The following is a 12905-nucleotide window of genomic DNA, read 5'->3' as shown; positions in this document are numbered from 1 at the left end:
GGCCACCGAGTATTACCTGTCTGTCCTACGGGAGGCCATCGGAGACGACTGCTTCCGACACCTGTTCGACCTGTACCCCGGCTCGGCGCTCTCCATCATGATCGACACGACTGGGTCCATGACGCAGGAGATAAAGGCCGTCAAAGCCGAGTCGAAGTTGATCGTCGAGAGGACCAACCCGGCGTTTTACGTCCTTACGCCCTACAAGGATCCAGGTATGGGATACCCACGGTTCAGATATACATATATAGACCTTGGGGATACCAAGCGCACACACAATCTCTCTCTCTCTCTCTCTCTCTCTCTCTCTCTCTCTCTCTCTCTCTCTCTCTCTCTCTCTCTCTCTCTCTCTCTCTCTCTCTCTCTCTATATATATATATATATATATATATATATATATATATATATATATATATATATGTACACACACACACAAACACACACATATATATATATATATATATATATATATATATATATATATATATATATATATATATATATATATATATATATATTGAAACTGATAGACGAGAATGATCATGAATGGGAGGTAAATCAGTTGTTTGCGGATGATACTGTACTGGTTGCAGACTCGGAAGAGAAGCTTACCCGATTAGTGACAGAATTCGGAAGGGTATGTGAAAGAGGGAAGTTGAGGGTTAATGTTGATAAGAGTAAGGTTATGAGATGTACGAGAAGGGAAGGCGGTGCGAGGTTGAATATCATGTTGAATGGAGAGTCACTTGAGGATGTAGATCTGTTTAATTACTTGGGGTCTGTTGTTGCAGCAAATGGTGGAGTGGAAGTATATGTACATCAGAGAGTGAATGAAGGATGCAAAGTGTTGGGGGCAGTGAGGAAGTGGTAAAGAATAGAGGGATGGGCATGAATGTAAAGAGAGTTTTGTATGAGAAAGTGATTGTACTAACTGTGATGTATGGATCGGAGTTGTGGGGGAATGAAAGTGACGGAGAGATAGAAATTGAATGTGTTTGAGATGAAGTGTCTGAGGAGTATGGCTGGTTAGGAACGAAGTTGTGAGGGTGCGAATGGGTGTAAGAAATGATTTAGCTGCTAGAGTGGATATGAATGTGTTGAGGTGGTTTGGCCGTGTTGAGAGAATGGAAAATGGATGTCTGCTAAAGAAGGGGATGAATGCAAAGAGTTGATGGGGGAAGTACAAGAGGAAGGCCAAGGTTTGGGTGGATGGATGGAGTGAAGAAAGCTCTGGGTGATAGGAGGAAAGATGTGAGAGAGGCAAGAGAGCGTGCTAGAAATAGGAATGAATGGCGAGCGATTGTGACGCAGTTCCGGTAGGCCCTGCTGCTTCCTCCGGTGCCTTGGATGACCGCAGAGGTAGCAGCAGTAGGGGATTCAGCTTGTGAAGCTTCATCTGCGGTGGATAACGGGGGAGGGTGGGCTGTGGCACCCTAGCAGTACCAGCCGAACTCGGTTGAGTCCCTCGTCAGGCTGCCAGGAGCGTAGAGAGCAAAGGTCCCCTTTTTTTAAATTTTTATTGAATTTTTTTTATGTCGGCTAACCCCCCAAACTTGGGGGAAGTGTGCCTTGGAAAATTAATATAAACAATATATGTGTATATATATATATATATATATATATATATATATATATATATATATATATATATATATATATATATATATATGCAGAAGAACCACAGGGAAAATGAAAATACGAAATATACGCTTAAGTCCTGACTAGTTTCGTGATACTTCTTCAGAGGACTGATTTATTGAGAGAGGTTTCTTTACATTTTATAGGGAAAGCAAACGTACGAACATACATATAGAGATTTAGAGAACAATGACACTCCCTTACCAGCTACCTGGGCTTGAGTCAGGTGTTAAGTAGGAGGAGTCCCCAAGCTCATTAGACACCTGCCAAAAAAGGGTCATTTCTAGTGGCGGGTATATTCTTGTTTTTTCTTTTTTCACTTTCAGTACAGTTTATTTATATGAAAACACGGTAGCCTTATCTATAAAAATACATAAGCAAAGCATACACAAACATACAAATATATATATATATATATATATATATATATATATATATATATATATATATATATATATATATATATATATATATACACATACAGATACACATACATATACACATATACATATATACATATATACACACATACATATATATACACATACATATATATACACATACATATATACATATATATATATACACATACATACATATACATACATACATATGCATATATACATTTATATATATACAACATTAATATCATAAACATATAATCATGTATATATCAATACTTATACCTAGCATAACACTATATAGTGCCAATATACTTATGCATACTATATAAAATAATTGTTTCCTTTAATGAATGGTAGCTTAGGTCTAAATATTAATTTCACAGCGACGTTAATTATTCACAATACATTCAATTCTACATTAAGTGGTTAATGTTTTTTTATATAGCTTACAAATCTCTTTACATATAAAGCCGTCGATTTTATACATTCCATGACCAATATTCAAGTTGTTTTCAAAGGTTTCTTTTATGAAACTGGACTCTATGATGTTTCTTTCCACTAAGTTATTTGAATGAACCAATTTCTTTGCACCTGACCAATTAATAGGGTGATTTTTATCTCTAACGTGAGCAAAGAGTGCATTATTATCTTGAGCATACCTGACACTTTTCTTATGTTGTTCAATTCTCTTTTCTAGGGCTTTACCAGTTTGACCAATATAGTATTTTTCACAAGCATTGCATGGAATACGATATACACATCCCTTGGTAATGTCAGGAGACTTCTTTATTAAGGCTGTTTTTATTGTATTTTTACTCTTAAATGCTACATTTACATTGAAGTTTTTCAACAGTTGGGGAATTTCTTTAAAAGAATTACAATAAGGTAGTACAAGTAAATTTTGTGTGTTGTAGTTTTTTCTGTTATCATTACCGAAAAAAGTCTTTTTTGCTGTTCTTAGGGCATCATCTAACACAATTTCAGGATACTTTAGTTTTTTACCTATTGCTCTAATCCCATTTATTTCGTCATCAATATATTCAGGGCTGCAGACTCGAAATGCTCTTAAAAACATAGAAGTAAATACAGATTTCTTAACTTTGTTGCCTTGGTTTGAGTAATAATGGACATATGCCGAGATATTCGTTGGCTTTCTGTATACACTGAACTTGAGACTATTGTTACATCTATGTATGCGACAGTCCAAAAAAGGTAAGGTACAATTATTCTCCAGCTTCATAGTGAAATTTATTGATGGTACCAAACTATTCAATCTAAGAAAAAAGTTATCTAAATTTTCATTTCCTGGCCACACACATATTATGTCGTCAATACAGTATATCGAAACCATTTTACATTATTAAGTATGATGTTATTTAAGATTCTGCTTTCAAAAAATTCCATATATAGATTGCTCAATACTGGGGATAAAGGGTTTCCCATAGCCATACCAAAAGTTTGTGCATAAAATCTCCCATTGAATTCAGATTTACAATCTTTTATACATAGTTTAATTAATTCTATTAAAGTGTGTTTGGAGAATGGTAGATTCAATTGTCTATTATCTAATGTTTCAGATAAAAATTCCAACATGTCATCAATAGGTACATTAAAGGAAACAATTATTTTATATAGTATGCATAAGTATATTGGCACTATATAGTGTTATGCTAGATATAAGTATTGATATATACATGATTATATGTTTATGATATTAATGTTGTATATATATAAATGTATATATGCATATGTATGTATGTATATGTATGTATGTGTATATATATATATGTATATATGTATGTGTATATATATGTATGTGTGTATGTATGTATATATGTATATGTATATGTATCTTTATGTGTATATATATATATATATATATATATATATATATATATATATATATATATATATATATATATATATATAATATATATATATTTGTATGTTTGTGTATGCTTTGCTTATGTATTTATATAGATAAGGCTACCGTGTTTTCATATGAATAAACTGTACTGAAAGTAAAAAAAGAAAAAACAAGAATATACCCACCACTAGAAATGACCCTTTTTTGGCAGGTGTCTAATGAGCTTGGGGACTCCTACTTAACACCTGACTCAAGCCCAGGTAGCTGGTAAGGGAGTGTCATTGTTCTCTAAATCTCTATATGTATGTTCGTACGTTTGCTTTCCCTATAAAATGTAAAGAAACCTCTCTCAATAAATCAGTCCTCTGAAGAAGTATCACGAAACTAGTCAGGACTTAAGCGTATATTTCGTATTTTCATTTTCCCTGTGGTTCTTCTGCATCTGAGCATCACGTTTTCCTGTGATTTTTATGCATATATATATATATATACATATATATATATATATATATATATATATATATATATATATATATATATATATATATATATATATATATATACTGTATATCAATTACTCAAACCTTCATTGACGAGAACTTTCTTACTTCATTAATAGTGAAAAGGATAAAGCACGTCTCTCTCTCTCTCTCTCTCTCTCTCTCTCTCTCTCTCTCTCTCTCTCTCTCCGGCTGATAAATTAGAAAAAAATCTGCTCTAATGCTTTCGATAGTAATGAATAATCATAGCAAGTCTACTCGCGTTGTTTTTATTAATGAGGAACATGGTATGCTAGAAACAAAATGCTTTATAAAAAAAAAAAAATCTCATTCAAACAGGAAAAAATAATTAGTATAAAAACGGATTTATCAGAAAAAGAAATCGAAAGAGCACCAACAGAAAGTCTTAAAAATATTGCATATTACAGAGAGTTTCGTTCAGGCGATATTAAATTGAACCGTAATTAAAATTAAACAATAACGTAATGTTAAAAAGACGGCTGAATAGACAACAACAAAGTCAGACCGCCGAGATTTGTTTTCCAGCAACATGGAAGTCGACACATTCCCAACTTCCTTACCAGATCCAGCAGACAGTAACTAAAATTATTGCATATCATATAGCGCTTTGTTCTGGGAAAATTAATTGAATCTTAATAAAGATTTAACAATAAAGTAGTCTTAAAAAGAATTCTAAAGAAACAATAACAAAATCAGAATTCGAAACATTCCCATCTTCCATACCAGATCTCGGTCCGGTGACCGCCACTTCGGAAGCGGACGTCTTCCTGGCGGACTTGAATAAACTGGACGCCTACGGGGGCTGTTGCTGTACGGAGGAGAACTTCTGGGCCGCCCTGGAATTGGCTTTGGCCAATACTCCGGACTACTCCAGCGTATTTTGCTTCACCGATGCTGGAGGCAACGACAAGCAACTCATGGAAGGGAGTATTGCCTTGGCAACTGCCAAGCATTGCCAGGTGAGGTGCAATTTACTGTCTTTTTCTTAATGAGGAGTTTTATTTGCTAAATGATATCTATAGCTTATTATGTAAGTCATTGTCATTATTATCAATAATTGCTCAGCAACAACCCTAGTTGGACAAACAGAATGCTATAAGCCTAGGGGCCCCAACATGGAAAATAGTCCATGGAGGAAAGGAAACAAGGAAAAATAAAATATCTTCAGAGCAATAACTTTGAAATAAATATCTCTTATATAAAATCTAAAAACTAACAAAACAAGAGGAAGAGAAATAAGATAAATAGTGTGCCCGAATGTACCCTGAAGCAAGTCATGTATATGGCTGGCACCGTTTTACTATTTATCATAGGTGTAATTCCATATGAAAATGCTAAAGTGAAAAATAAGTTAAACATCAGCTCCGTCGATGACCACGAGTTGCTTAAGACGTTCAAATGAAGTGCCACAATGTTTCAAGAATCTTAACTAGAGTTGTCTGGCTTATTTTTTAAATGAAAAGCAGGACTCTAAAGTCACAATTGTTCATTCCTTTTTTTTTTTTTTTTGTAGTTTATTTATTTCCATGTTTCATTTCCTCACTGGGCTATTTTCCCCTGCTGAAGCCCTTGGGCTTATAGCATCCTGCTTTTCCAACTAGGGTTGTAGCTTAGGTAATAATAATAATAATAATAATAATAATAATAATAATAATAATAAAGTCGTTGTTTCTATTTTCCCCAACAGGTGGCTTTCGGTAATCATTAAGAGGTTATTGCTAGTTTTACCACCAGTGACATTTCACCCTACAGGTAACCATCATATACAGCTTTGACCAGACGGCCGTCCTTCAGGATCCTTCGAAGGACATCTCCTTTGACCAGACGGGTGCTCTTCCCGATCCTTCGAAGGACATCTCTTGCCCCGAGGATAAATACATCCTGAGTGGCGTGGAAGAATACAAGAGACTGGCTGCCGAAACCGGAGGAATTTTTATCGAAATCGATAAATTTGACATTGATGAAATCATTGGGATCCTTGAGGATGTCGTCGAGGAGAGCACGGTTTGAATGCGTGTTTTGATGTTTTAGGATTGTTTTAGGTTTTTCTTAAACTGATAAGGAAAGATTTGTAAAGGAAGAGTAAGGGCAGTTAGCTGGCTAACCTTAGTAGGGAATAGTTTGGAGAGTTAAGTATTAGTAAGAGGATATAGATTGTTATTTAACCACAATATCATTTATGTAAAGGTACATTTTTCTTTATATAGTCTTGAAGTTAAATTACTACAATAATTGCTTATATTCCCTTTACTTTTTATTTTCTGTTACATTTAGCTACTGGTGTAGTATTTTTTACGCTGAAGTTAATCCTTGTGGGTTTTGCAAAATGGAAGGTTGGAGAGACCTGGGGGCTTTGCAGTTATTTAAGCTTATACTTCTTCTGTTAATTGATGCTGTGTTTCTTAAAAAATTATTTTATTCATAGAAAAAAAGACATCCTCTCCACTATAGTCCATTAAATAAAGACATTGGGCTCTGGTAATAATCTAAATCGGGAACATTCTCTACATCTTGTTTTATTCATTAAAGCCCTAAAATTATGCCAGCTACATTTGCGGAGGATCACTGCGTACCCAAATTTCACCCGATTTTAAGAAGCTTTACCTAGCCTAGGCTTAAACTACAAACACCAGCTACTAAAAAAAAAAAAAAACATTATGAATCACAAAACAGACCTTTTTGTCGTTTCTTCCTTCAGGTCGCTATCAGGGTGCGAGAGGAAGTCGCTGGGACGCAGAAGGTTGACTTTCCCGTCGACGACTCCGTCAATTACTTCCAAGTGGTGATCGCTGGGCAGGTTACGGCTTCTACTCTTACTGACGGAGGTCTGGCTGTTTCCGTTATCTTGCTCAGATCTGAAAAAAGGAGTGTGGAGTTATAGGAAACGATACGATATCTATTACAATTTGAAGTAGTAAAGAATAGGAGTTCTTAATTTGATAATTCTATGAGTGAAGTATAGGAATGTTTGATAATGATAATAAATAAAGAATAGGCGAATTTACCCATGTTAAAAATCATGAACAAAGGCTATTCCTCTTTACCAATTATATATATACAAATGATAGCATCTATCTATCGATCTATCTAATTAGGCAGCTTTCTCAATAGAGGCAGTCTTACATGCTTTGTCTTTAATTTTGGCTCTATGAATTTCCAATATAAACACACATTCACTTATGTATACTAAATATTTCTTTGCTATGTCAATCTTCGTTTATGTACAGAGAAATATATCCCCCAATATATGCATAGACAGACAGACAGATAAATAGACAAGTCTCACATCGTTCCAGAGCTGGTTTTCGATCTCATGGACAAGGCGTCGCTGGAAGAACATGAGGGGGTCCAAGTTGTCAGTCATTCCGACTCCCTGAAATCAATCAAGTTCGCTAACCTAACAATCGGAACTTGGGAGTTAGAAGTGAGTTTGATTTCTTTTTTTTTTTTTTGGGGGGGGGGGGGGGGGTTAGGGGGGGGGGGTAGGGCTGTGTGTTGCGTTGGGTTGTAGATTTTCGTTCGTAGGGATTTTAAGACACTTACAAATAAATGATTTTAATAAGTTTTGCTTTCGAAAAATGAAACAAAAATTCAATGAATATTGAAAAAAGTTCCTTACTATAAACAAAGCATTTACTTTAAAGTCATATTCATCCACATATTTATATACTGAACTATTTATCTACTTATTTATCTACCTATTTATTCAATTATCTACCTACTTAATTAGTAACCTATCAATTGCTCAATCTAAGGTAAATGGCGAATCCGGGGAATTCAGTGCTTCAGTCAGCGCCCTCTCGAGTCTTGGATTGTTGGCCGAGTTTTGTGAAGTCAACCTACTCCCTCCAAGACCAGGCTATAAACTCATTCGGGGAAGACCACTAATAGGTAGAGAGAGAGAGAGAGAGAGAGAGAGAGAGAGAGAGAGAGAGAGAGAGAGAGAGAGAGAGAGTCTAATTACTATATTATAAATGAATTCTAAAATACAGTAGCTTAATTCTTTTAGTGAATATAGTTAAATGCTAAGTATTTTCCACCCTAAGCTCAAAGGACAGGAAAAAAAAAGGTGTATTGTATATTTTTCCCAGAAAATCAAGCAGAGATCAAACACTGTTATGTGTATATATATATATATATATATATATATATATATATATATATATATATATATATATATATATATATATATATATATATATATATATATATATATATATATATATATGAATTCTAAAAAGGTTTCCCAATGATATAAGACGTGCATAAAAATATATGTATTTTTGTAGGTTACATAGCGAACTTTATAGCTTTCTTCCATCATTGTAGAACCTTTTTAGCATAATAGGAAGTACGGCAGTGTACTTATTTGCACCATATATGTGTGTATGTATGTATGTATGTATGTATGTATGTATGTATGTATATATATATATATATATATATATATATATATATATATATATATATATATATATATATATATATATATATATATATATATATATATATATATAAGCGTCCATCCCTGTGGCACCTTTTTAGCATGATAAGGAAGTACGGCATTGTACTAATTTTCACCATATATATATATATATATATATATATATATATATATATATATATATATATATATATATATATATATATATATATATATATATATATATATATATATATATATATATATTCTAATAGGTGAAATCTACTACGTTGAAGTCACGTTAGTTGGGTACGTAGACAGCGCAGTGGAAACCGTAACCTCAATGGAACTTGTTGACAAGGTAATTTTTTTTCTATCTTCTTTGTACTATAAAAGTCAGACTTACAAACTTAAATAAATTCTTAAACTTTTTACAACTCGTTAATTGCCACATACACGTATGATTAAGGATGGCTAGTAATTGTCTGACTAGTTTTTGAAAAGAAAAAAAAAAAACAGGGATGATTCTGATTACTTTTCAGCTATAACATACAGTAATACCTTTCTAGTTCACAGTTCAGGACTGTTGTCATTCCAGTCTTTCTATTCATCGTAATGTAGTATTTTCAACTCTTTCTCTCTCTCTCTCTCTCTCTCTCTCTCTCTCTCTCTCTCTCTCTCTCTCTCTCTCTCTCTCTCTCTCTCTCTCTCTCTCTCATTTCAGCAAGGAGTGATGCTCTCCCATGTGAAATACCCCGATGAAGTGGATGACCATTTCTTCATCCGCACTGAGCCGCTGCCCCCAAAGCCATTCTTCATCCAGATAGACGGATTTCTTGAATCAGGTCAGTTGTGATGGATGCAAGATTTTCGGATGACAGTAATGGATCATGAGAGTTATACACTTGAATGAAATAATGAATCTTTTTGTCTTCTAGTACTTTCCAATTGCATTTACACTGACGATTTATTTCTTGTCTTTCTTATTTTTTATAATACTTTCTCATTTTTGCATTGTCTTCTATTAATGGCGTAGACTATCACACTCTATTCTCCACTATCTACGTTCTTCTCCTCGTTCTGTTTTCCTTTACTTCGACCAATCCTTTTTCATTCCATGAAGGGACGCCCTTCAGCCGCCTCTTCCCGACGATGGTGGTGCCCGTGCGGTGCTCCGTCGAACTCCTGCTAGAGAACTCTACCCTGGCGGCCAAGGCTGGCGAGACAGCCACGGCTTACTTCCGAGCGACCAACTTCGGACCAGCGGCCGATTTCGACTTTTATGCACGTGACGAGAAAATGTATATTACCCAGTGGAATCCGAGGAAGTATGTTTATCGATTTTAGTGTGAAATGATAGGATGTTATATATGTCTGTTAATAAAGTAAATATGTGTAATACAATAATGATTAAACAAGTGGCAGGGTGCATATACTGTACTGTTTGTATCCTCTCATGTAATACTATCTGGCCAGTCAAAGGACCCAATAACTGTATAGCGGTAGTACTGTATATAAGGGTGGCTAGTGCCCTGGCCAACCTAAACTTCTAACATCTCCATTACATTGAAACAAACATAATCAATACACGTTCAGAACCAATTCTATAACGTATATACTTTTTTTATTCTAAAACTAACTAGATCGACACTAGAGGCCTCTGGCGGTTACGTGGATATATCCGTGACGTTCAAAGTGCCGCCCAATGCCCTTCCGGGCACCGTTAGTACTGTTACTGTCACCGCATCGTCTCAGGTCGACGTTGAGAACGTGAATTCGGCCATCACTTACTTCAATGTGTTACCCGAGGTAAATATTAGTTTTGCTGAAAATAATAGCTGCCACAGTAGCATTTACCTTATAATTAAGCTTCTCAATGGATCAAATGTTCTTCTTCTCAGCAATACTGCATTCCGCCAGTAGCCATGCTATGTTGGACATAAGTGGAGGGAGAAAAATGGAAAGAATTTCTATAATTTTATGGTAAAAATATACAATCAAAATCAATAGCTTATCTTCAGGTAAGATCAGCTGCAAACACGTTTCAAGACGGTTCCATGTTCTTTCTCTCATCTACAGGTTAAGACTGAACGGACGTTTGTGTGTTCAGATTGCCTTGCCAGTTCTGAACACACACAAACAACCATTTAGTCTTAGCCTGTAGATGAGAGGTGATGGTTGGCTGGTTGGTTGTGCATTAAAGCCAACACATCTTGTTGGCACGGGCCTTTCCCTTGGTTGGCCCGTAGTGAGAGGTGAGTTGGCTGGCTTTATTTATGCCGCTGGAGCTGGTTTGTCATGTTGGGTGCTAGCTGATGATTGGTCCATACCGGATCTGGGAAGGAGCTATTCTCCCAGTTAAGGCGCTTTGCCGGGAATGGATCCACCTGTCAGGTTACTGCTCAGATCACAGTTGTAAGGCTGAGAATATTCTGCGCTGCTCTCTCATTGGCTAAGGCGCTAGCTGAGAAGGGGTTCGTCTCAGTCAGGTTACTACTCTGCTCACGGTTGTCAAGGCTGGAAGAATTCTTGGTCTGAGTAGGTCCTCCCAACCTTGACAACCATAAACAGAGTAGTAACCTAACTGAGATAGATCTTTTGCTGCTGAAAGCTTTAGCCAATGGGAAAACAGTTCCATCCCAGAACCAGTATGGACTTCGCCCGAGAAGACCAGTCATCAGCCAGCACACTACTTGACAAACCAGCTCCACTTATATAAATAGAGCCAGCCAGACAACATCTATTTTGGGGGGCTAGGACTTCGAGTCTAAGAGTGAAAACTCCGGGTAGTCTTTAACGGACGAACAAACCACACCTATTCGATCTTACGCTGTACATGAGAGGAGCAACACGAAATCCTCTCGAAATGCATTGTAGCCTATCTTAACTGGTAATGAACTGCTGACTCTGATTTTACCATAATATCATAAAAATTCTATCTATGCATTTTGGTCGCTCTACTGATGTCCAACATAGCACAGCTACTGGCGGAATGCAGTAATGCTGAGAAAAAGAACATTCGAGCCATTGAGAAGCTGAATGCTATAGGCTGCTGGGCTTATAGTATCCTGCTTTTCCAACTAAGGTTGTAATTTAGCAAGTACATACATACATACATACATATAGCAAGGCACTTCCCCCAATTTTGGGGGGTAGCCCACATCAAACAAATGAAACAAAAAAGGGGACCTCTCCTCTCTACATTCCTCCCAGCCTGACAATGGACTCAACCGAGTTCTGCTGGTACTGCTAGGGGTGCCACTGCCCACCCTCCCCTGTTATCCACCACAGATGGAGCTTCATAACACTGAATCCCCTACTGCTGCTACCTCCGCGGTCATCTAAGGCACCGGAGGAAGCAGCAGGGCCTACCGGAACTCCGTCACAATCGCTCGCCATTCATTCCTATTTCTAGCACGCTCTCTTGACTCTCTCACATCGACCCTCCTATCACCCAGAGCTTCCTTCACTCCATCCATCCACCCAAACCTTGGCCTTCCTCTTGTACTTCTCCCATCAACTCTTGCATTCATCACCTTCTTTAGCAGACAGCCATTTTCCATTCTCTCAACACGGCCAAACCACATCAACACATTCATATCCACTATAGCTGCTAAATCATTTCTTACACCCATTCTCACCCTCACTACTTCGTTCCTAACCCTATCTACTCGAGATACACCAGACTCCTTAGGCATTTCATCTCAAACACACTCAATTTCTATCTCTCCGTCACTTTCATTCCCCACAACTGCAATCCTTACTTCACACTTGGTACAATCACTTTCTCATACAGAACTCTCTTTACATTCATGCCCAACCCTCTATTTTTTACTACTCCTTTAACTGCCCCCAACACTTTGCAACCTTCATTCACTCTCTGACATACATCTGCTTCCACTCCACCATTTGCAACGACAGACCCCAAGTACTTAAACTGATCCACCTCCTCAAGTAACTCTCCATTCAAAATGACATTCAACCTCGCACCACCTTCCCTTCTCGTAAATCTCATAACCTTACTCTTACCCACATTAACTCTCAACTTCCCT

At 36.5% G+C, this 12905-nt stretch overlaps 1 protein-coding gene across 1 annotated transcript in view; it reads left to right on the top strand.

The window, feature by feature from the left end:
* LOC137635325 (uncharacterized) overlaps positions 1–12905 on the top strand; it is a 51076-nt gene that overhangs the window by 9725 nt on the left and 28446 nt on the right. The window contains 10 exon segments of the mRNA XM_068367793.1: positions 2–215; positions 5157–5389; positions 6183–6434; positions 7129–7297; positions 7727–7854; positions 8186–8321; positions 9129–9214; positions 9578–9698; positions 9977–10181; positions 10497–10662. Coding sequence (XP_068223894.1) covers positions 2–215; positions 5157–5389; positions 6183–6434; positions 7129–7297; positions 7727–7854; positions 8186–8321; positions 9129–9214; positions 9578–9698; positions 9977–10181; positions 10497–10662 — 1710 coding nt within the window.

The sequence above is a fragment of the Palaemon carinicauda genome, chromosome 3 (assembly GCF_036898095.1).
Source record: "Palaemon carinicauda isolate YSFRI2023 chromosome 3, ASM3689809v2, whole genome shotgun sequence".
NCBI lineage: Eukaryota > Metazoa > Arthropoda > Malacostraca > Decapoda > Palaemonidae > Palaemon > Palaemon carinicauda.
The sequence above is the reverse complement of the archived record's forward strand: the minus strand, read 5'-3'. Positions and strand labels throughout refer to the sequence as shown.